Source organism: Sturnira hondurensis, unplaced genomic scaffold (assembly GCF_014824575.4).
Source record: "Sturnira hondurensis isolate 20B ecotype Veracruz unplaced genomic scaffold, ASM1482457v3 Scaffold0005329, whole genome shotgun sequence".
Classification (NCBI taxonomy): Eukaryota; Metazoa; Chordata; class Mammalia; order Chiroptera; family Phyllostomidae; genus Sturnira; species Sturnira hondurensis.
The window spans coordinates 3,359,560-3,385,200 of NW_028077960.1; the positions used below are offsets into that span (position 1 = coordinate 3,359,560).

The following is a 25,641-nucleotide window of genomic DNA, read 5'->3' on the forward strand; positions in this document are numbered from 1 at the left end:
CTTCATGCTGCCTACCCTTGTTATCAAACCCTCAACCCCCTAGCAACCATGGATGTACAATCTCCATACCTTACAGTTTTGCCTTTGTCCAAGAAATGAAATCATACGATGTTGAGGATTTTTTCACATATTTTCCACCTGTAGGTCTTTGGTAACTTGCAGCATTTTAAAACCAGTTGAATAAGTTGCCAATATTTAAGTATTAGCAGAATTCAGATAAATGTCTGGCTGTACTTGACGATTTAGAAGCTGTGGTGACACTGATGTGTTGACACTGGGCTCCCGCTCTGTGGTCCGACTACATCTTATTCTCACAGGAACTCTGTTAGGTAGGTGGTTTTATACCTTTGCTATGGGAGGCAGGGCTGGTGTGTGTGTGTCAACTGATACTTCTCTATAACGGAAATTTATTTTTTAAAAAAAGATTTTATTTATCTTTAGAGGGGAGGGGAAGGAGAGGGGGGAGAAATATCAGTGTGTGGTTGCCTCTTGTGTGTCCCCCGCTGGGAACTGGCCTGCAACCCAGGCATGTGCCCTGACTGGGAATCGAACCACGATCGTGTGGTTCGCAGCCCCACACTCAATCCACTGAGCTACACCAGCCAGGGCAGGAAATTGACTTTTCTAAATTGCCGCCAGCCTTTCAGACTCTGTGTGGGTGTAGAAAGAAGAAAAATGAAAGGAACACGGAGCCCTTTTCTACAGTAGGAGCCACTGTCAGTCAGCATGTTTACCTCCTTCCAGATGTATTTTCTGCATGAGTTTACTACAAAAACTGAGTCACACATGCTGTTTTTGTTGTCTTAAAAAACTTAGTATGAGTATCTTTCCATGCCATTAACTAGGGAGGTGTACCATTCTGTGGGCTGTGTATTTGTCCCATCTATGGTTATTCCACACCTTAATCATTCAGTATCCTATTAGTGAACACTTATGTTTCCAATTTTGTTACTGTGAACAGCATCCTTACATTATGTTTGTATGGCAAAAGTAGAATTATAGGTAATAGGTATGACATTGAATTTTATCTGTGTTGCTAAATTGCTTTCCAGAAAGTTCTACCAACTTACATTCATAGAAAGACTTGTCCAGAAGGCCAGGGCAAACGAGTAGCCTACCTGAAGTCCCGGTCTGGCGCTTTTTCTGGTTTGTGCGTGGCTCTTGTGTACCATGTGAGTCCACTGGGCCAAGGTTACACCTCTCATAGCACCTGACATGTCCTGAGTAAGGACATCACACCCTGACTTGCGCCTTGTTTCTTTGTGCCTCTCCAGTCCGCAGCCACTTTTATTCAATTAACCTCTAACCCCAGTGCAAATACGAGGCCACAAGCCTTGCACTGAGGTCTGCCTGCTGCTGACAATGGCTTTTATGTTTTCCTGTCATAGTTGCTGAGTTATTCAAAGAAACCACTCAAGTTTTTCATTCTGTGAATGTCCAGTTATTTTGAATCAGTGGTAAGCCAAATGGAAAAGACAACTATGTTTATTTTTTATACAAATTTTAGAACAGTTTGATACACTAATTATATATATATATATATATATATATATATATATATATATCCTTCAATGTTGATGAACTCCATGCAGAACTCTGTGGGAAGCATAAACCATTGGCCAGAGAGCCTGCTGTGGAGTGCAGCTGGGAACGCAGCGAGCAGACGCCAGGCCCTGGGACTCCAGTAATAGCAAACCCCAGGGGTCGGGGAAGTGTGGGGGAAGTCGAGTCCTCCTGGGGTCCACACAGCCTGCTGAGATCTTGGCAATAAAACTTTGCCATACAGAAACCATCAGTGGTCTGACACCAGATTCATGTTGACATTTGTCTTAGTACAGTTTCCAAATGTCAATTAAACTGAAACTCTTCCCTTGATTCCTCTTTTTGGGAAAGTGGTAAATTCGTCATAACACACCTGAAGGCTAACATTCCTCTCTTTCCCGAGGAGAAGTGCTCTTCAGTGTGCGCCACCTTGCCAGTCTCATGGCGGGGTGGGCAGAAAGCCTGGCTCGGTCTCTACCGTCTTCTACAGTAATACGTCAAGTTGTTATTCTAGAACAGGGGAGTGAACAGAGGCACACAGGTTCTCAGGATCACTGTTTGTCATGACAAGGACACAACACGGAAAGAGGCTCTACCTGAGCTAACTGGGTCACCGAGGTCCTTCCTCCTGCAGTGCCTGTGGCGGCCGGCACGCCCCGCTGCTGCCCCGGCTCCTGGTGTGACTGGAACGAGACAACGGGCAGTTTAGCTAAACAGAGTCATAAGCACCACAGGCCATTAAGTGGAAACAAACGCATTTGCATTCAAAGAAAAAGTATCAGGAAGAAAAAGTATCAGGAAAAACCGCTGTCAGTGTCGTCCTGTTTTCAGCCTGGCTGCTACTTGCTGTAACACAGCAGAGGTATGTGCAGTTCCAATCTGAGGCCCCAGGACCAGTCTGGTACTGGAGGGCAGTAGGTAGTGCCCAGCTTCTGATTATTGTGACCTATGTCACTGATTATTAAGTGACATGTGTTCTTCCAGAAAAGCAAAGTCAGGTAGCAGGGGGACACCCTATGATAACCATATGTTTTTTAATAAAACCGAATTTTAAATCTCGTTTTAGACATTCTGAGGGAATGGGTTCTTAGACACTGGGGATAAAGGGAAGTGAGCCACAGAGAACAAGGTAGAGAGGTCTGGGCTTCAAGAACCCACAGCTCATTGAGAACCTAAACGAAGCATTGATTAGAATGCAACCCAGGAAGTGTGGGGCGGAGGCCAGCGCAGGGGGAGGAGAGATCTGGCACGGAGAGCTGGGCCTGAAGGGCAGGAGTTTCTCCAGCGTGTGCTGTTCCAGTGAGAGCTGGAAAGTGAAGGCTTGTTCTTGGGCAGCGCACAGGCGGGTGTTTCAGGCAGGAGGAGGAGGCCGGAGGCTGTGAAGGCTGAGAGGGCTGCTCTCGTGAGCAAGAGAGTTTAGGAGAACCCCAGCACTCCGGACTTCCTGGCCACAGGTCTGCACTGCAGATTTGGTTCTGGGTCCTGTGGCTGCTGCGGTGCTCACCTCCAGACAGGTGCGCCCACCTCAGCTGTGTTACAGAGAGAACCCAGGGGCCTCTCCAGAGGGCACCTCTGCCTATCACCTATCACCAGCATGTTCCGGTTGCCAGGAGTCAGAGGTGCCAAATTTCGTTTTCTGTTTTCTGTGGAAGCTGACTTGCTAGTCAGTAGGTGTTAGCAGAAAAATAGATACAGAGGCATCAGAAACGGGGTTGGGGGACAGAGAAAGAGGAAGGAACAAAGAAAACTAGTCAAGATCACTAAAATTAAAATGAGCAAAAAGGGAAGAGACACTAATGAATTATGCATCCTTAGGCAAGCCCCATTTCTCTCTTCAGTGTCCTCTGTGAAAATAAAAAGACTAGTGCCTAGTGTTTCTTCCAGCTCTGATATTTGATGTTGTCCTAGGGTACAAATCAGTTCGGCTCACATGGTGTTCTTTAAACAACTGGGAGAGACAACAACCGAAACACAAACACTGAACAGCCGAGCGGGACACAAGTCCCTGAGGCTGGTGTAGTGGGTGGCTCCAGGATCAGAGGGCCCACCCACGTGGAGGAGCGGCAGGTTCAGTGCGCACAGTAGCTGGCGCCGCTGGCTGTTCACAGAGAAAGGAGTTCACCTAGGAACTGCCATCCTCTTTGCTGCCTCCCTCGGGTGGGTTGGCCTTGGAAGCCCTTGGGTTGAGAAACACCTGGCTCTGCCACAATTAGCAAAATTACAAGGCCAATGAGAAGCAAAACCAAAGTAGGAGCCAGGAAATGACTCAAGAAGTTGAAATAGATGAGGAATTACCTCTTTGCAAAAAAAAGGAACTATTTTAGAGAAATATATAGGTATTGGGGAAAATGACGCACCTGAATACAGGACAGCAGCACTTGGCCACGGCTTTTCCCTTGTGAGGGGTTCGGAGAGAGGGAGCGTCATGCCAAGCTGCACAGCAGTGGTGCAGGCCCACCTGGGACAGAGCAGTCAGTAGGATGACGCGCATCTCCTGGGCGGTGCCTCACAAGGCCTGCACTCCAGTGAAGTAACCTGTGCTTTACCCTGTCTCCCCTGCAGCTGACACTCCAGCCTCTCCCACCCTTGCTAACTGACCAGGATGCTAATGTGTTCATTTGCAGGGGAAGGCAGATCTGAAGGGGAACCGTACTGGCAACCATGGTAATCATAGAAAATATTATTTAGGTACTGACCAGGTGCTTTCTATCGATACAGCATTTCAAATCTCCCCATTTTACAGACGAGGGTCCGTGACTCACATGAGATCAGCCCATTCAGCTGCTCGCCGGTCCATGATTCAGACCCAGATCCATTCTGATTCCAAAGCCTATGTAGTCTTTGCACATTGTGCTCTGTCATCTACTCAGAACACCTGACTATAGCTCAGCGGACCCCAAACAGAGAACTGAGAGAAGACATGACACCGTTCCAGCCACTTTCAGTTCTACCTAGATATTTGGACCGGCCTTTAAAATCCCAGTCCTGGAGCCTTCCCCTGCTGCTGGGGCCCGCAGCCTCACCCGCAGTTACGGTCAGTGAAGATAAACCGTACCTGTGGTCCACTTTGTCTCGCCACCTTTATAAGGCATTCCAGGCCTAGCTCTCAAACCCTGAGGCCCCATTTGGTTCCAGTGGTACCCCATGCACTGGTTCTATAATCTGAGTCTAATAACTGGTCAATGGAACATACAACAAAAGGAACTTTTTTCTTCATATTGAATCTTCTTTTTTATTTATTTGCAAGTAGTTTTCTGTCTTTTACTCCCATCCCAACCCCACCCTGTGCTCCCCACCTCCTTCCCCTATCTACCCCCCTTAGTTGTTGTCCATGTGTCCTTTATACTAGTTCCTCAAAAGGAACTTTTTAAGGGCAAAGAATCACAAGAAATAAAGTACCTTATGATAAACCAGCCCATTCCATTTGGAGGCACAATGTTTGAAACTAGATCATGGGTTGCGGGTCGAGCAGCTTCAGCACTGAGGACACCGCGAAACAGATCAGGCAGACACAAGTGAAAGAATGCCGACACAGCCGGGTCCGGCGACAGGCTGCACGCCCCAGAGAAAGTCACACAGCAGCGTGCTTAAAGTTAAAGGCTGTACAGTAAGTAATGTAAATTTATGTTTTCCCTGGATAAATTATGAATGACAAGAACTTGATAAACCAGAAGAGAATTGTCTTGGTCCAGTGAGTTTAAGGGGAACTAACGAAGCAAAGTTACAGAAAGCCATGTTTGGAAAATCATGTCTCAAAATAGAAAATAAGAAACCCAGCTTCAAACCAGAATCTCAGTCCAAGAGCAGAGGCAGGTCTTACTCTAACGGCCTTTGGGACTAAGTGTCCTCCCTGGAGAAATTCTGAAACAACGATGCTCAAGGTTTTGACCACAAGACCCCTTTACACACTTACAATCAGTGGCCCTCGCACAGCTTTTGTTTGAGTTACATCTATTTAATGTTTATGTTAATTACAACTTTAAATATTGATTAATTTAAAACTACTGTTAATATTTAAAACATTTTCATGAAAGAACTATTTCTTCAAACGAAATGTAACAATTTTTGCAAGCCTCTTCAATGCCCAGCTCAACGGGAAACAGCCGGGCCTGTCTACCGCTGCCTCGCTCCGCCGACACGCTGCTGTGGCTGAACTGCAGAATGTGAGGAGCATCTAGTCTCACACAGCTAAAGTGGGTGGGAAAGGCAGAGGTCTTTTAAAACAGCCTTTTCAGATACTTGTGGACATTATTTCACATGACACCAAAACTCAGCAAACGAAAGTTTCTTAAAGGTTAGTTGCAACACAGAATCTGAAATCACAGCAGTGAACTCTGTCCCACTGAAATCCACAGGTCCGTTCTGCCCTTTGAACAGATCTTGTACCCAGGCATGATTTTTTAGCACCATATGCTTTTGGCCATTTGGAAGATACTAGTTCACTGAACTATACAGATCTTTCAGATGTTGAAACATTCTGTCATGCGACTATTTGAAAAGCCCCTGTGAACAGCAGCAGCAGAAAAGCCTTCTGGGTAGGAGCTGCGAACCTCCAATGGCTAATCCAAGTTACCCATGACTCTAATTTCCACTCGAGAAGCTTATTTTAATCACTGTCGATAAATACTATCAGTTGTTGTCCAGATACAGTAGGGTCGCTCTCTCCATTTGTAAGAAAATGCCCACCAAACACCCAAATCTGAATCAGCACATGGTTCTTCGAAGTAGCCGTGCTCCACGAAGAAAGGCTGGTTGAGGCCAGCACAGTCGCAGGAGTGCTGTCCCCTGACACAGTTGTGCTTCTGTGTCTGTTCTCACTGTCAGTGGTGGAAGGAGAATGGGATGCAGTCTGGTCCACTGCCTGCGTTTGTGCGAAGGGGACAACAGATTTGCTCACAATGCTTTTGTCCCATTAAGGCAAATAATGACAAAATGAAGAGGGTAAATATTGTCTTAATATTATTACAAAAATAATCCAAAATGGGCTTTATGGGCCCCTGAAAAGGTCCCAGGGAGGGGCCCACGGACCACACTTTGATCACCACTGTTTCAGAGCACCACCCAGTGACTGGTAGGATTACAGGTAGCTCCTCCAGTTTAAGTAAGTCACTCAACATTAGATATCTTCAATCTGCAAAGCGGATGGGCTTGACAAATCCCACTGTCACTCTGGCCCCCCCAGAGAGCACGACCCTGTCAGGTTTCTGGTACGGCCAACGTGCTGGCCTACTTACCCCGGGCAGCAGCAGCGGGACGCTCCGCACACAGCCTTCGGCGCAGCTGTCTGCTGCCGGCGTTGGGCCCCGGCACAGTGGAGGCGCCTGGCTGCTTTCCTCGGGCGTCTGAATGGTCACGTACTGGGCCAGGCTCTGCACACAGCTGTCACAGTGCTCCAGTGCCTGCTGCTTGGTCTCACCACCAAACTGCACCCTGAACATGCGACTCTTGTCCTGTTTGACAAATCAAAAGTTACTCTCCTTGTCATTTCACTTTACTTTTTCATACCGCGGGGCTTCATAAGTGCTTCCCTTTGCTTGGAGGGGAAGAGGCAGGGATAAAGAGCATTTACCCCAAGCTGATGATGTGGGTACAGAAAAGCTAATAATCTGTTTTCTTCCCACATTGAGGAGCTGTGCCCCATACTAAATTTCATTTCCTTCAGGGAACAGACATCAGTGAACACGAACAAGGCCTATACAGACCAGGAAGGAGACCATACTGACTATAGTAAACGGTCAATGTTTTGTCTTCCTTTGGAATAAAGATTTCATAGCTTTTAATTCCTGAAGCAAAAAATCAGTGAAGATAACACAGCATATCCCTGGCTCAACAAAAAATTTTAAACCTGCGTATATAAAAAACGAGGTGAACGCTGCATTAACCAAGCCAGAAAACTTGAATAAACAAGAGTGGGCAATGGACCAGACAGGCTGATGCTAAAGCTAATGTGTCATGTGCACAACCTGTAGTGTCCTTCGTCACTGAGGCCAGACTGGCATACAAATCCCTCAGAATCAAACGTTGCCTGTAATTTACTCTTTAACATCCTTGGCAAATCAGCGAATTTGAGAGATGCAATTAAAATTTTTAAAATCTGGCAACTATGTCAAATTTATTTGATTGTGAGTTTAAAAAAAAACTAAATTATAACAGTAACAATAAGTCCATTATTTTAAGAGAAGTCGTTTCCTTTTTTCTAATCTAATACTCTGCCTAGTTTCGAGAAGTCAACTCACACAAAGGCCCCTCCAATGGATTGACTGTATGTATTGTGTGCCTTTACTCAACTTCATCCACCGAGAAATCCAGGTGCTAACTTAGTGGAGTGATGGTACTTTGCATTTATTAAATCCATACATTACACCGCTAACTGGGAAATCTGACCACAGTTAGCAAAACTCTAAGTTCCTATAAGCAAAATGTCCTTGATTCTCCCCTTCACAATTTATACTATTTAAACGTGAAGCCCTGGATTTAGGTTACATGGGGCTCGGCCCGGCTGAGCAGGGCTCAGGAGTCCCATTCAGGACAGACACTCCTGCCCCTTTCCTGCCACTGGTGGGTTTTTTTGTTGCTTAATTAATTTAACTTTTCCCCCTAAGTAGAAAAGTAATCTGTTACCATTATTCCATGCAGCAGTGAAAAAGTGTGAAATGGAAATATTCTAGTATGTTCCAAGGGACCCTTGTCATGTCGCTTTACTTTTATTTATCAGAGGGTCTTCTGGTGAGCACCCACCTTTGCTTGGAGGGGAAGAGGTGTGGGGGAGGGGGCACTTACCCTAGATTGTATTAGGGTGTATTAGAACATACGCACGTACTGTACATGACTATATAGATTATAGTTATATCTTATATATAATGTAGAGGTTATCTCTATTTTACACTACCCTTTTGTAACCCAATTTTTTGTCTCACAATTTTTTTTCCACAAAAATAGAAGTATACTTCATGACTTTTAATGGCTAAAGTGTATTCCTTTAACTGTCTCCAAATGGACAAACGTGTTTCCAGCCTTTTTTCCTATTATAAACCGCGAGCTTTGATAAGCCCATAAACAGCTGGTGGAAGGACCGTGGGCTCCGGTGCCCTGCCCCAGGCTGCCCGGGCAGGACAGCGCCAGGTGCCCCTGAGAGTCCGTGTGCCCACTCCCCCGCGCCCACCAACACCAGGGATGATTCTTCTTTTTCTATTTTCAACCTATTAGGTTAACATAGATTTTTATCTTAGAACTTCATTTCTTTGATTACGAGAGTGAATATTCTCCCACTTGTGGTCATTTGTGTTTCTTCTTCTGTCAGTGCTTGCTCCCTTCCTTGGCCACTTTTCTTGGATGGATAATCCCCAAATCACCAAGAGTCACTGAAAGGTCACTTCCCCCCAGGCAGGGAAAAGGACTGCTAAGAGAACTATGCATTCAGCTTTCGGCACTACTACAAATATTTTGCGAAATTGAGCTGAATTCTTGTTTACAATTCATGAGTTGTTTCCAACGCACTCTGATCTAGACTCTATATAAAGACGTCTGTATGAAGTAACTTTTTATTAGCTACTTCTATTGTGATTTATTGCATAACCTTTTGAGAAGCAATAACATTAAAAATTACACCCCATAGCTAGATGAAAAACTATGTAAGAAGCAGACACAATTCGCAGACTGATTGTATAAGTCTAGTGGTGTCTACATGTGAATGTACATGAGTTTGAGTGGTGTCTACATGTGAAAGAATGAGTTTGGATAGTTAGGGTTTCTCCAGAATGCAGTTCCAGGAAGTGACAGGGGAGGTTGCATGTCTGACAGTTGACTGAAGCTTCCCTCCACACTTCCCTCTGTGAAATTCTCAGGTAGAATTTGAGCTTATCATCTGTAGCCATAAGTACCACTTCAGTGCCTGAGATCCCAAGACAAACCGCGGTGAATCAGGGGGAGTCTGAACGTGAGTTACAGCTCCTGCTACATCCCTAATACTACGTGGCAGCACCGTGGAAGGCCTGCCGCTGGGTTAATAAAAAAGGGTTCCTAGGTTAAAAGTCCTGATGAGATTCATTTTTGTGCCACAATTAAAAGTCAAAAAGACTTTTAATTCACTTGCTGTGAAATTGAAGGTTTTTCAATATATACTAACAGCCATGAACTGCCCCAAATATAGTCTTAGTTTCCATCATCTAAAGAGATTAGCTCAAAATTACTATGTGAAGTGGCACCTTACATGTTAAATTGTTCCCATCCTACTTCAAAACACGAATTGCAAGTTAGTACAATGAACAGAAAATCTTTTATACATAGTCCTTGAAGAAACAGGGTAAGTGCTTGTCTCTTGACCTTCTCTTTGAGTGTTCACAGGAAAGTCAAGTTTCCCTAAATTCTTACTCCCAGCTGTGGACAAAACGCCCACATGGACACCACAAAGCCACAGATGCTAGGGCTGCAGGTGCTGTGGTCTCAGCACGCGTGGAAGACATGGAGCCCAGTTAGCACCTCACAGGAGGAAGGCCAAAGAGACGTCCAGGGCCTCACACACCTACTGCTTTTGCTGCTGGTTTCCATAAATCACTCAGATCTGTAGGAAGTTTCCCGGCACCCTAGGACCCCAGCTGGAGCAGCCCCCCACCCCAGCAGTGAATTCCTCTACTGTGGAGAATGGAGCGGGGAGGGGATAGAGACAGGACTTGGCCAGAGAAGGGACCTCAGCATTTTTTTCTTTTGAACCTTTGCTTGGAAACCAAAACCTGGGCCAGACAAAATCATTAAAAAATTGTTCAGTGAGTCACTGGGGGTGAGAAGTAAAGAGGGCAATGATTTGGGTTCACTCCTTGGAAGCAAAGTCTCTTCAGAAAGGGAATTAAGTGTCAACTGTTAGCCAATGTGCCAGGGACCGTAATCAAAATTCCTGGGCAGAAGGAAGTACAAATAGGCAGAGATTATATAACCTACTTATTTCAGCCAGAGAGAATGGAAATATCTTTATTACCACAGAATTTAAGTTATATTAAATTGCTGTTTAAGCAATGAAAATTTTACTTCAAAATACTTTTTCCATTTGTCAGTTTAAACAATGGTGCTTGTTCCATAATACCCAGTTAACTAAAGCTATCCACGGCAAGAAACACCAAAGATACGCTCTGCCAGGTAAGGCAAAAAGAATCTGTTGGGTCAACATTAATATATTAATATTAACATGGGTTGATATTAATATATAAAGTCAATACATCAGAGAAAAAACATATCTTGATAGGTGTCAAAACACTTTTGATAAAATTTAATATGTAATCCTGATAAAAAGTGTTAGTAAATAAACTATAACTGAAAGAATATCTCCCTTAAATGGTAAAGAATATCCAGTCAACAGTCAGAAATGTTCTTAACATCTGAATACGTCTGCCCATTCGGGTCAGCGATAGGGCAAGGGCGGCACTGTAACCACCTAACTACAGTGTCTGGGAAGGGGGGGAAGTAGTAAGTATGAACTACCAGAAGTAAATAAACTTTTCATTGTTTGCAGATTATAAATTGCTTTCTTGGAAATTAATAAATTAACCTAAATTATCAGTTAATAAAAGTTTAGTAAGGGAGCTAAATTTATTATTTTTAATTTTAATATATTTTATTATGCTGTTACACTTGTCTCATTTCCCCCCCAAATGTATTTAATTTAATATATTTTATTCATTGTGCTATTACAGTTGTCCCATTTTTTTCCCACTCCCACCATCCTTCCCTCACCTTAGTTCATATCCATGGGTCGAACATATAAGTTCTTTGGCTTCTCTATTCCCTATACTACTCTTAACTTCATCCTAATTTGTACCTACTATTTATGCTTCTTATTCCCTGTACCTTTTGCCTCATTCTCCCTCCTCCCCCTCCCTGCTGACAACCCTCCACGTGATCTCTATTTCTGTGATTCTGTTCCTGTTCTAGTTGTTTGCTTAGTATGTTTTGTTGTTTTTTTTTTTTAGGTTCAGTTGTTGATAGTTGTGAGTTTGTTGTAATTTTACTGTTCATAGTTTTGGTCTTCTTTTTCTAAGATAAGTCCCTTTAACATTTCCTATAATAAGGGCTTGGTGATGATGAACTCCTTTAACTTGACCTTATCTGGGAAGCACTTTATCTGCCCTTCCATTCTAAATGAAAGCTTTGCTGGGTAGAGCAATCTTGGATGTAGGCCCTTGCCTTTCATGACTTTGAATACTTCTCTCCAACCTCTTCTTGACTGCAAGATTTCTTTTGAGAAATCAGCTGATAGTCCAATGGGAACTACTTTGTAGGTAACTGTCTTCTTTTCTCTTGCTGCTTTTAAGATTCTCTCCTTATCTCTAATCTTGGGTAATGTGATTATGATGTGCCTTGGTGTGTTCCTCCTTGGGTCCAACTTCTTTGGGACTCTGAGCTTCCTGGATTTCCTGGAAGTCTATTGCCTTTGCCAGATTGGGGAAGTTCTTCATTATTTTTTCAAATAAGTTTTCAATTTCTTGCTCTTCTTCTTCTTCTTCTGGCACCCCTATGATTTGGATGTTGGGATATTTAAAGATGTCCTGGAGGTTCCTAAGCCTTTCCTCATTTTTCTGAATTCTTGTTTCTTCATTCTGTTCTGGTTGTTTATTTCTTCCTTCTGTTCCAAACCATTAATTTGAGTCCCAGTTTCCTTCCTGTCACTGTTGGTTCCCTGTAGATTTTTATTTATTTCATATAATGCAACCTTCATTGCTGTCTGGGTCTTTTTTATGCTGTTGAAGTACCCAGTGAGTTCCTGGAGCATCCTGATCACCAGTGCTTTGAACTCTGCATCTGATGGGTTGGCTATCTCTTTGTCACTTAGTTGTATTTTTTCTGGAGCTTTGAACTGTTCTTTGATGTGGGCCTTTTTTTTTTGTCTCTGTGCACCTGTTGAGTAGTAAGGGGAGGAACCTTAGGTGTTCACCAGGGTGGGGCAACCAACATCACTGCATTGTGATGCTTGAAACTAGTTTTTAAATTTAAATTTTATCACCCTATTGGAAATGATTTGGATAAATGGGCATTCTTACACATTGCTAGTGCTATAGAAACAGACAACCTATCTGGAGGAAAAATTTACTAAATAAATGTTTAAATTTATAGGATTTCTATCTCAAGAACCATATAAATAAATTCTTATGAAAATCAAAACATAATAGTGAAAATTTGGGAATCAGTTAATTGAATCCCAACCAATAAAATGGTATGTAGCCATGAAGAAACAAACTTTCAAAGACTAAGAAATGACTTTGTATAATATTCCTGATGTAACATTACATGACAAGGGGATACAAAGCACTCTATATGCTATAATCCCAAACTAATAAATTATCTACATTGCAGACACTGTTCATTGCCATGAGCTGATCTACAGCAGAGGCTGGAAAAGCCAAATGCTCATTGTGTTATCCTTGGCATGTTAGGATAACCACAGTACACCGTTCTTTCTGGTTCATGAGATGGAAGTAGACATCTTCTAAGAGATGTGGGAGGTAGAGAGCTATATAATAAAGTTTATGCTTTCTTTGTGTATGTGTATGTGTATATATATACATATATATACATATACATTATATATATATAATGAACAGATGAAGCTGGTCTTCCTTGAATGAACATGAGCTAGCTGCAGCAGCCACTGTGCAAATGTGAGGGTCATGCCAAAGGCAAAGATGCTGATGCTGCCACCGCAGAGTTGCTGGGCCCCTGCCAGCACTGCCTGCTTCTGGATTTCTCATTTAGTGAAAAAATAAACCCCTATTGTAGGGGGGGCATTATGCCTGGGATTTCTGTCACAAGCATCTGAATGCTGATGTAATATATATGCCTAGTAAAAACTTCAAAATGTTAATAATGATAAGTTTTAATTAAAATTTTTGTGTGACATTGGTTTATAATAACACTACATAAATTTCAGGTGTACATTTTTATATGACATTGGTATACTTTTTATGTGCTCACCACCCATACTGCAGCTCCTTCTGTCTCTATATATTTGACGTCATTTAACCTCTGGGAGAGGTCGCAGCCACCCCTTCCCCTCTGATAACTATCATTCTGTTGTCTGTAATATAATGACTTTTTTGAGTGGTCAAATTACGCTGGTTTTTATTTTGCTCTTTACAGTTAGTTAAAATTTTAAGATCAGATGTATGGCATAGTGTAACTTTGTAAAGACATGTACATTCAGTCTGCATGACCCAGGCCCAGGCTGGGAGGCAGCAGGCGAACGGGCTCCCCGTTCTCTGGTAGGTAGTTACAACCTTGGTCATTGGCTCTCGCCAAACTCAGTTTCCTCCTGTGTAAGAAGAAAAACAGGGATTCATGAATTTTTTTGAGTATGCACTTCAGAACACTTTGGAAATCTGGTGAGGTCAGTGGACCCCCTCCTAGAATAGTGTTTTTTTAATCACACAAATACATAAGATCATCAAGGAAGCCAATTATGCTGAAATGGTTTATTACAATATTAAAATACCAAATTGTGAACCAATGATACACATGCTTCCTTGTTAACATACTCCACAGAAAGATCGGGCAGTAGGACTAGTAACCACCATAATTCTGACATAGTGGCGAGCATAAGTGACAGCTCCGATGTCTGAAATAACGGTAATGATATGAAAATGCCTGTGATTTCTAACGGTGCGAAGGTCTAATGTGACTGTGGGCTGAAGCCTACATTCGTGACTGAGGGAAAAGATAAGTTTCAGTTAGAGGTCAGTGAAAGTCCATGCAGGTCCCAGACCCCTGAATTCTCTGAGGACCCCTTGGCGGGTCTGTGGACCCCAGGTTAAGCCCCTTCTATTAGATGCTCTTTACGACCTCTTCCAACTTTTAGTTTATGAGCCCATTAGAAATTAGGATCTCTCACCTTAATTTCCAGACTATTCAGTGAATGTTAACAGATTGCATTTTTATGTTATTTCTCAAAGAAAACAATCTAGGTGATTAGTCCACATGAGTCTTTGGTGAGGATCATTCCTTACATTCAATACAGGTAGAAAGCAAAAAAAAAAAGGGAATTTAATTTTAATATTAAAGAGGTAAAAATGAAGATATACATTCAGCGAAGCACTCAAAAATATACAACTTTTTAACAACTAGCAAGGTAAACGGTGAAGTGGTCCACCTCCCCTCAATCTGTCCTTGGGAGGTGGGGAACGGCTGTCCCACCCCCCGAGGAAGATCTGTCAAATCCCTGGCTCCTCAGCTCACCCCCTTACTAACTAGGCTGCTGCCTTTCTACAGTCCTTGTTTCATGTTCTGCCCATAATGCAAACCTTCCTTAAACATGTACTATTCCAGTACCATCTCACCTGCAAAGAGAGGTTCCCACACCCCCCATGTGCACACAGGAGATGAGAAAGGTATATATGGTCTTTGCTTAAAGACAGTTGGCCACACAGCATCTTGCCTTTATTGTTGTTCCAAACAACAGACAATCCATGCGTCTTACAATCTTCAACCAGTTCTTGCTACCAATGAGTGAAAACCCTTCCTGAAACAAAATAATTAAGCATAATTAGCAATAAAAGAAAAAAGGGACACGAAGAATAGCTGCAGTGTGGCAAGCGGAGGCCATCCATACTGCACGCACAGCAACAACTCAATGCCGCCACTGCCAGGGTGGCCTTCTGGGGACTCCTGTGTCCCAGGGCTCTTCCTGCACCAGCAACATGCAGAGTCTCACCTTTTGTTCCTTTTCTCAATCTCTTCATATTGAAAAACAACAAACTATTAAAGACAGTAAATGTCCATAGTCATATTTGCTATATTCTTCTATGCCTAGGATTTGCCAAAATAAGAGTCTATATTCCTAAAAGCCAAGATTTCTGTTATACTAATTTATTAACTTAACTGTACATCCCTAATTACAGTGAGATTTCTCTTCAAGAGACTCTTATTTTCAGATTACTATAGATGAAAAAAATGAAGCAATTTGTTCTTTAGATGATGAGTGTTTAGTTCAATCTGAAAAAACAAACAAAAAAGGCAAAGAAGGCAATAGAGAGCACACACAAGTCTCAAAAGAGGGAAAACAGTTGAATCCTAAAGGCAGAAAGATGAACTTTTTCTACAGCTTATTCATAAAGTAAATAGAATCCAGTGTCGAATGATTATAGCCGCTCATTAGCTCCAATTTTGTTGTCAGTGGATTTCTTCAGTTAAGCAGCCCATTAAGTTAGAATGTGTTTTTAGTGAAATGAATCCAGGGGACTGATAAACTGACAGCGTGTAAAACCTGCATGCACGCAGCGTTTATGCCTTGTAATGTCAGCTACCCACACAGGGAGGGCAGCTGTAGGACCTCAAGAAATCTCTAAGTTTTGGAAAATAAAAGAAGATGTTGTCCCTTATCCTTTGGAACCCTGAAAAATCTCCACTCCTGAATCTGAATATGATAAAACTTTCATAGAAATTCACAGCCCAGGAAAACACTGTAGGTTAATTCCTTGAAGTGTTCATTAAAAAAAGAGTCAATTTTAAAATGTTGATTCTAACAGTTTTAGCATCAATAGTTGATTTTCTTTCCTTTTTTTTAAAAATAGAAAATGAAATTAGGACCCTGGCTGGTGTAATTCAGTGGATTGAACACAATTCTGTGAACCAAAGGGTTGCCGGTTTGATTCTAAGGCAGGGCACATGCCTGGGTTGCAGGCCAGGCCCCTAGTAGGGGGTGGATGAAAGGCAACCACACATTGGTGTTTCTCTCCTTCTCTTTCTCTCTCCCTTCCCCTGTCTCTAAAAATAAATGAATAAAACCTTTAAAAAAAGGAAAATGAAGTTAGACCATTTATAATTTCTTCTTCAGACTCTCTTGGAATTAATAAAGAAAGAGTTGTTCATTATTATATCCAAAAACACTCAGATGTAGTTTAAAATAGCAGTACGTGGGAAAGCTGGCACCCAGATGCATTGCTGGGGGGAGTGGGGACTTGTGCGCCTCTTGTGGAGGGCAACTGGGCCATATCAAAAGTACAAGTGCAGCTGCTCTTTAATACAGCAACCCCAGTACCGGAATTCATTTTGCAGACTAACCTGTATGCGTATGCATGGACAGATCAACCTGTAGAGATGCATGGACAAGTTTAAACATTTCTGCATTTTTAATGGCAGAAGACTGAAAACAACAAGTATGCATCAACAAGTAGGCAGGTTAAACAGAAGTAGGGTACTCTACACAGTGGAATAGTATAAAACTAAAAAATAATGGGTGCAATATATCACTGTTGTCCAGTAGAAGTATAATTGGAGTCACATATTTAATTTTAAATTTTCTAGTGGCTACATTTTAAGAACAAGAAATTGATAACATGTTATTTTACTTAATATAGCAAACATTATGCCCTGGTTGGTATGGCTTAGTGGACTGAGCATGGGCCTGTGAACCAGAGTCACTGGTTCAGTTCCCAGCCAGAGCACATGCCTGGGTTACAGGCCAGGTCCCTGGTAGGGGACATGCGAGAGGCAACCACACATTGATTTTTCTCTCCTTTTCTTTCTCTCTCCCTTCGCCTCTGTCTAATAAATAAATAAAATCTTTTACAAATGTAACAAACATTATTTCAACAGGTAAGCAATATAAAACATTATTATTAAAATAGTACAAAAAAGAGAATGTAAACTAAGTCTTTGAAATCTAGTATGTATTTTTTTAATTTATTTTTTTGATTTTTAGAGAGAGAGGAAGAGAGGGAGAAAGGGAGAGAAACATCAAAATGAGAGAAAAAGATTAATTGGTTGCCTTCTGTACGTGCCCCGACCAAACCTGCAACCCAGGCATGTACCTTGACCCGGAGTCGAACTGGTGACTTTGTGGGATGATGCCCAACCAACTGAGCCATACCAGTCAGGCTAAGGTATATTGTTTAGCAAAAAAGCAAGTAATAGAACAATGTCCACAATACACTTTGTTTTATATAAAAAGGGGGGGAAGACACAATATATATATGTCTAACAACATTTTGGTCAATAATGGACAATGGTGGTTCCACAAAATTACAAAGAGCTGAAAAATTCCTGTCACCTAGTGACATCATAGCCATGGGGACACCTAGTGCAACCCTCTACTCACCTGTTTGCTGTGATGCTGGAGTAAACAAACCTGTCACATTGCCAGTCATATAAAAGTACAGCACATACAGTTACAGTAGTAGGCTCTAGTTTGTGTAAGCACACTCTGATGTTCACACAATTATGAAATTGCCTAATGATGGAATCATGTAATGATGCATTCTCAGAATGTATCCTGGTAGCTGAAGAGCACACGATTGTATTCTTACTCTTGCATTTACATTTAAAAAATGGAAGGATCAGTACACAAGAGACCAATAAAAATAGTAGTCTGTGGGGAGTGGGAGTGAACCGTACAGATAGGGGTAGGGACAGGAGCAAGCATTTTGACTGCGTGCCTTTTTACATTGCTTTGAGTTTTGAGCCACATAAACCTCTTCTGCATGTGTAACAGGAATACATACACAAACGAGGACACCCATTTCAATATGCGACAAGCTCCGGGAAGAGGTAGTAGGACCTAAAGAAATGCTAAGTCTATAAGACTTATGCTAAATCTTGTAGAGGCTAAATGCTAACTGTACTGTCTTTACAATTTTTCTGTAAATATAAAACTATTCTAAAGTAAACATTTATTAAAATGGAAAAGGAACAATCAGGTCTTGGACCTGGACTGATCTGACCTCTTCCTATGCCTAGTCCCGTTTGGGACCTAGAGGACTTTTCCACCAGGCAGTTCCGAAGGCCTCTCTCCAGGTGCCTGCCCAGTTGGAGTGGCACTGCTTCCCCACACACATCACCACTGCTGCGCGTTGTTGCCTCAGTGAATGGCTTCAACACAGCCAGTCACCCGGGGAGTAACCTGGTGTCATGCCTGAGTCCTTTTTTCCCACTCCTCCCCCAACACCAGTCATATCCAAGAGCTTCTGTCCTCAAACAGCTTCTTCCTCTGACCCTTCTACCCCTGTCCATTGTCATTGCCACATCAGGCTGCCAGTAGTTCTCCCAGGGTTACTGCAGTATCTTCTCAACAGGTCCCCCTTCCTCCAGGCCCAGTTTCTCAACCTACCCGTGGTACTGCCAGAGTGGTCTTTGTAACACAGAAATGTGATGCAGTTACTCCATTTCAGGGCAGTCACCCCATCACTGCCTCATCCACACCCCAATCCACCCCACCCCACCACAGGAAACCTGCAGGATGCAGTGAAAATTCCTCGGGGTATGGAGGTCTCTTAAATTTGGCCTCTGCCTTTCACAAGGGATTATTTCCTTCAGCTCTCCTAAACAAAGATACTAGAGCCACACCGACTACATCAGAGCCACACAGAATTCCCTACAGTTCTGCAAATGTCACGCTCCTCACAATTCGACTTCATGGTGCAGCTCATTCCTGAAATGGCCTTCCTTTCCCACTTAGCTTTTAAAACCAGCTTTATCTCAACCACTCCCCAGAAGACAAATTTGGTTCTCTCTCAGAAGTCTATGCTCCCTCAGGATCGGTCGTACTTACCACACTCCCCGAGTGGAATGAGGAGGACTCCCTAGGCAGGGTGAGGCAGGTTCTAGACTGTCTTGTTACCTCCCAGACTCAAGCAACTATCCCAATGTCCAGCCCCAGCAGCCACCCGGGTTACGACTCTGTGTGGGGCCAGCTGTGGCCTTCCTCCCCGCGGTGCCTTGTACATGAGCCACTTCTCAGCTCTTCATCAGTTTGTCCAAACTGTTTGGCCTTAGACTTTGTACACCTCTTCTCTCTGCCTCTACGCACTGTCTTTTGGCTCATTTAGCCTCTAATCATTGTTCATTTTACCCCTAATCTCAACTGGGACACCGTGTTACACTTTCCCACAACACTCATTTTTTTTCCATAGCATTTCTCTCTGTGCCTATAGTGATTGTTTACTTAACATCTAGGGACTATGTCTGCTTTTCTCACTACTGTATATACGAGGATGGCACCTGTCATGGTGTTCGACACTAGAAGATGCTTCAGGTTTTATTGAGTAAATGAACTGAAGAATGAAGCTCTTTATTAAGATTCATTAACAATTTTTCATGTCAGCATCATTTGGGGGGGGCAGTGTAGTCCACCAATTTATTGCATCAATGATGTAGAACATTTTACTTTTCTTTGATTCATTCTAATCATGTTTAGGATTCAGAAAGAGCTTTTTCATTCTGATGTTTTGGGATTTAGTAAAGAAGTCCGTGTATCTAACCACTTGTCATTCAAATATTCCTACATTTTAATAATTGATCTTCCTATCTTTGAAAACCTACTTCTTTGAATCTCCTTTGGGGCTTACACATTGAGTTTAGCTCATTCAATAGCTCTTCTCTGCAGCCTTTCCTGACTTAGTTAAGTGACCTGCTCTGTGCCCCTAACAAAACGCTGTGTGTGCCACTGCTAACACCCTCACTGACCATCGTGAGCTCCTGCCATGGCTGGCCACAGTCTGCCCCAGGGAACTATGCCCCAGAATTGCCCAGGGAGCTTCTTCTGGTGCTTAGAATGTTCACCCCCATCCATCAAAAATCACTGCCATAAAAAGCCACCATTAGATGAGAGTCTGTCATATTCTTTGGAAATGCTGGTGGGGAAAAAGGTTGGGAGCTGATAGTATAGGGTGGGAAGAAAAAGAGAACAGAGTACTCTAGAAAACACCAAATTATCATCAGACAGAACAGAAGCTGGTACCAAGCAACCATGTCCAGGACAGAGTGATGTGGAAGCTAAGAGAGGGAAACTTTCAAGTAGACGTGGTCAGGATGGGGTAAAACTAAGGGCTGAGAAGTCCACACTGAAGTTTGTAGTTGGAAGGTGCGTACACTATGGTGTCTGTGGGGGTGTCTGTCACTCAACTCCTCACCCTCTCCAGCTCCCACTTTGCTGCAAACTCAAGAGCAAGAGCCGTGTTTTCATCTTTGTATTGGGTTGAGCAAAAAGTTCGCTACATTTTTCCCATAAAATAAAAGATACATTTTCACCAATAACTTTATTGATTTGGATATTTTGAGTATGTCAACTACCTCCCACTATTGGCTTCTAGTGGGTAGAGGCCAGGGGTGCTACTACACGTCTTCCAATGCATCAGGCAGCCCCACAGCAAAGAACTATCTGACCGAAATGTCAATGGGACCAAGAAACTTTGCAAACCACTTTTGACATGTTAGATCACTCACAGAACCTTCTCCATACACTGCACAAATCTTTGTGTTTCATTTGCACTTTTACCTTCTTGAAATAGTAAAGCACAACATACCAAAAATGCTGCATATCTTCTTTTACCTTCAATATTAAAATGGCTGCACAAAAATTCACCAATTTTAATAATTTTTAAAAATGCATGGTAATATGATAGCTGTCACAATACAGTCTAACAAAATTGTTTCAAATGAAGTTAAAGATGACTAAGCACTACTAGAGCAATTGTACAGAAAGAACATAATGGACTCTTTGACCAACCCAATATCTCGCCTGTCTGTTGAATAACAAAAGAGTGCCGATACCTGACGTCACCAACGCCCCCACCTGCCCCACTCCCTCTGATCACACACTGACCTGTCCTCTCATGCTGTTCGCCTCTGGCACAGTCTCCCTGAGCTGCAGCAGTGGCCAGAATGCCACAAGATTCCAAGGTGAGGTGTCACACAAAACTTTTACAGAAAGAGCCTCAAGCTTTTGGTTTTCAAGTATTATAAATTATGAAGTTCAATTTTACCCTTCAGCTACTGTTTTCTGTGGCTTCTGTTTTCCTAAATAATTAAGAGTTACCATAAAGATAAATAAAAGGAAGTCATCAAAAGTAAGAAGGAAAGTATCTAAATAACAAATGCAGAGATTAGATGTAGACAACCTGATGTTCAAGGACGGTGGAAAAGCTGCCTGTGCCCTCACCCTCACCCAGCCCCGTGTCCCCTGCTGTTGATTCTGTCATTGAGCTCATTTCCGCAGTGCTTCAGACACCTCTCGGCTCTGACCTCACCTACAGTCTGAGCAGGCCAGGAGGGCAACATGAGGGCCACTGGCACGTAGCTAGGTAACCAGCTTTAAAACCATGCCAGATATGATCATAAGTGCTTTGAAGAAAACACAGAGACTTACTTCTATGGAAATGACAATGGGCCCATACCCCCTACAAATACCTTGATTCAGAGGAAAATAGCATAGGAGAGTTATAGTTACAAAAATAACTTGATGAGTAATCACTTGACAATTCACACAGCCCCCAAGCCCAGAGTATCAAAAGGCTTCTTGAGGAATGTGAGGTGTTTATGTGCCAGGTCATTTATTTAAAACTTAGATCCTGGTTTAAGCTTCAGGGTTCTGCTTCTGACTCATTCGCCCTAGAGTTCAGGGTTTGTGTGGTTCAGATTACACTGAAAACAAGAAAAAAGGTATCCTTGATAAAGGATCTGCTACAGATTGTGAAGACGATGTGCAGAGAGAAGAAAGCAAGCAAAAGAATTGGGGTATTAAGACATTAAATTTTCAAGGACACATGGACAAAAACTAAGGGGGGGTGTAAGTGGGAGGGAGGTGGAGAGCACTGGAGGGTGAGTTGGGATGGGAGTAAAAGACAGAAAATTGTACTTGAACAACAAGTAAAATAAACAAATCAAAAAAACATTAAATTTTCAATAATCACAACCAATTGTTATTTATTACGCTAATAAAAGGGAGCAATAAGGTAGATAATAAAAATTTATAGTTGGGTTTGATTAGATTTTCACCTTAGATTTGAATATGGATATTTCCACCACATTCAGAAATACACAATATTGTGCTTAGAGAAGAAATAATTCTTACTTAGAAGGACTTACTCCACACTTAGCATGAAGATAAATAAACATCAGCCTATCTCAGACTGAGATGACTCAAACTAATATGCCCATTCAATAACTTACTTTATTTTGGGGTTGTAATTTTCCTGACTTAAAAGAGATAAGATAAATAAAATTAATGAGTAATGTTAACACATAAGGACCACTGTGTTTTGGAATGCTTAACATAAAGAAATCATTATGTGCTATGAAAAGTCACAATTTGTTCCAAAAATATTTATTATGTTCCATGATCCATGCCAGGCCCTATGACTGACACCGGAGGATCAAAGTTCCTCCGGGAACTGACAACTAGGGCAAATCCAACAAATAGCCATTTCACAGCAATAATCAACGTGGAAAGTTTCGTGTCTCTATAGAAGAAGAGAAAAGAGGCATTAGATTCAAAAGGCCAGAGGAAATGGTCCTTTGACTGATTTTAAAAAACAAACAACTTTTATTTTGAAATAACTGATGTACTTTCATTTCTGTAATATAGATTTTCAAACATACAGAAAAGTAGAGAAAACGGTAAAATAATATGATGAACCACATGCACCCATCTTCTAATCACGACACGTTTCACAGTGTGGCCAATTTTATTTCACCAATGCCCACACCCAGTAACTCCCACTGCTGGGATTATTCTGAAGCAAATCCCGACATTTGTAAATATTTCAGAATGCATCTCTAAAAGCTAAGGACTGTTCTTAAGACATAAACACAAAACCATTACCATGCCTTATAAATAAACAACTTTTAAATATCAAATATTTTTGTCACTCTTCACATTTCTCTGATGTTATTAACTTTTTAAAAATATTTTATTTATTCATTTTTAGAGAGGGGAAGAGAAGGAGAGAGTGGGAGAGAAATATTAATGTGTGGTTGCCTCGTGCCTCCCTTGCTGGGAACTGGCCTGCAACCCAGGCATGTGCCCTGACTGGGAATCAAACAGCGGTTGTTTGGTTTGCAGGCCTGCACTCAATCCACTGAGCTACACCAGCCAGGGCTGATGTTATTAACTTCTTAACATCGTTTCAGTTTGTTTTTTTTTTGAATAGGGATCCAAATAAGATCCACATATTGTGATAATTGAGTCTCTTTTACACTTTTGGTTCTTCTTTTTATCTTTTTCCCTTGCAATTTTTTGTTGAAAAAACTGGATCCTTAGTCCTCTAGGTTAGGGATTAATGCATTTTTATTCCTGTAAATGTCAGTAAGTAAATATTTTAGGTTTTGCAGCCCCCTGTAGTTTATTACAACTACGCAACTCTGCTCTTGTTGAATGAACACATCCATAGGCAATGCATAAATGAGCATGACTATGTTCCAATGAAACTGGATCTATGAACACTGAAATGAATTTAATATGATTTTCACAACTCACAAAATAATATTACTTTGATTTTTTCAAGAATTTAAAAGTAAAAACTATTCTTAGCTCACAAGTCATACAAAAACAGGCAATGGACCAGAGTTTCCCTCAGCCCAGGTTTTGCTGACCCCTTACTTAACAGAATCACCATCACTAAATTGTGTTATTATATCCCCATGGTGTCTTTTAATATGTGTCTCTGTCTCCTGTAATTCCTGCAGACTGGTATTTATATCAATAAGCTTGATCAGATTCGAGGCTTGACTTCCCCACCCCCAGAATTTGCAAGACTACTTGCTAGATGGTAGTATTATGATTCCATAGGAATGTCTTTTCATCTTTTTTCATCCTGTTTTTTTGTGAAGTTAGTAGCCACGGATCATCACTGCACAGACCCATTACTTTCATCAGTGGTTGTACATGATGTGTTAGTTTTTTCTTTTTTTTTTAAACATTCAATCTAATGTAACCAAACTTTTGACCTAATTTTTTAAATAGATTTCATTTATTTATCTTTAGAGAGGAAAGGAAGGAGAGAAGGAGAGAAATATCAATGTATGGTTGCCTCTCGTGTGTCCCCCTCTGGGAACTGGCCTGCAACCCACGCATGTGCCCTGACTGGGAATTGAATTGCAGTTGTTTGGTCCGCAGGCCCACACTCAATCCACTGAGCTACACCAGCCAGGGCTTGTGTTAGTTTTTTCATTCATTCTTAATTTATGAGCTGAAATGCAAGTATAAGGAGCAACTTTGTCTCATCTATTACTTTGTTACTCTAGATTAAAATAGGAGAGTAAGAGAGACAAGATAAATGCTTGCTGCTTTTATCTGCCAGTTTTCAACATAATGAGGTGGTTCCTTAGTATGACAATGAGGGTTTTTTAAAGTCTCATTTGAAACTCACAAATTTAAATATATTGCTGTTTCAGTTCATTGTAGTTAATTGACCTTCAAACTGTCCCTCTTTGGAGGTGATAACTCTTCAAGTTCACTCTTGAGTCCTGACCTGCCCTTAATAATCTCAAGGTATGAGAAACGCCATTTCTTCCTGCACAAACAGCATCGCACAGGTCTGTCAGTGATTTAGCCTCTCCCACTCATATCTGGAAGGTCACAGAAATGCCCAGTCATGTAGTTTTGTTCTCGGTGTCATCCATGGGTCTTTGGCTTTGTGGTCCTATTTGATCTATTTTGAGGGAAGATTTGAGGAGATTAAAAGCTATGATGCCTTTTCTGTCCAAGAAGGAATAAGGGGTCAAAAATTATACTCCTATCATAAACAACTAGAAAACTGGGTGGGCAGATAAAGTGTTTCCAGATAAGGTGAAGTTAAAGGAGTTCATCATCACCAAGCCCTTATTATATGAAATGTTAAAGGGATTTATTTAAGAAAAAGAAGAAAACTATGAACAGTAAAATGACAACAAACTCACAACTATCAACAACTGAACCTAAAAAAAACCAACAAACTAAGCTAACAACTAGAACCAGAACAGAAACACAGAAATGGAGATCACATGGAGGGATATCAGTGGGGAGGGGAAAGGGAGAGATGGGGGAAAAGGTATAAGGAATAAGAAGCATAAATGGTAGGTATGAAATAGACAGGGGGAAGGTAAGAACAGTACAGGAAATGGAGAAGCCACAGAACTTAGATGTATGACCCGTGGACATGAACTAAGATGGGGATGCTAGAGGGAATGGGGGTCCCAGGCAGAGGAGGACAAATGGGAGAAAAAAGAATGGGGCAACTGTAATAACGTAATCAATAAAATGTACTTAGAAAGAAAACTGGGCTCTGGTTGAAGTATTAACATCATTAAAATGCCCATACTACCAAAGCAATCTGCAGATTCAAAGCCATCCCTATTAAAATGTCAATG

The 25,641-nt window shown here is 41.8% G+C and overlaps 1 protein-coding gene across 2 annotated transcripts in view; it reads right to left on the reverse strand.

Moving 5' to 3' along the window:
* The window catches only part of REC114 (REC114 meiotic recombination protein), an 85,963-nt gene that overhangs the window by 1,050 nt on the left and 59,272 nt on the right, over nucleotides 1-25,641 (reverse strand). Inside the window, exons 3-5 of one of the 2 annotated variants that reach the window (XM_037047081.1) lie at nucleotides 14,957-15,040; nucleotides 6,777-6,992; nucleotides 2,139-2,225 (exon numbers count right to left, since the gene is read on the reverse strand). In XM_037047081.1, coding sequence (XP_036902976.1) covers nucleotides 2,139-2,225; nucleotides 6,777-6,992; nucleotides 14,957-15,040 — 387 coding nt within the window. The remainder of the gene's footprint in view (nucleotides 1-2,138; nucleotides 2,226-6,776; nucleotides 6,993-14,956; nucleotides 15,041-25,641) is intronic. The other variant, XM_037047080.1, reaches the window with a different exon arrangement.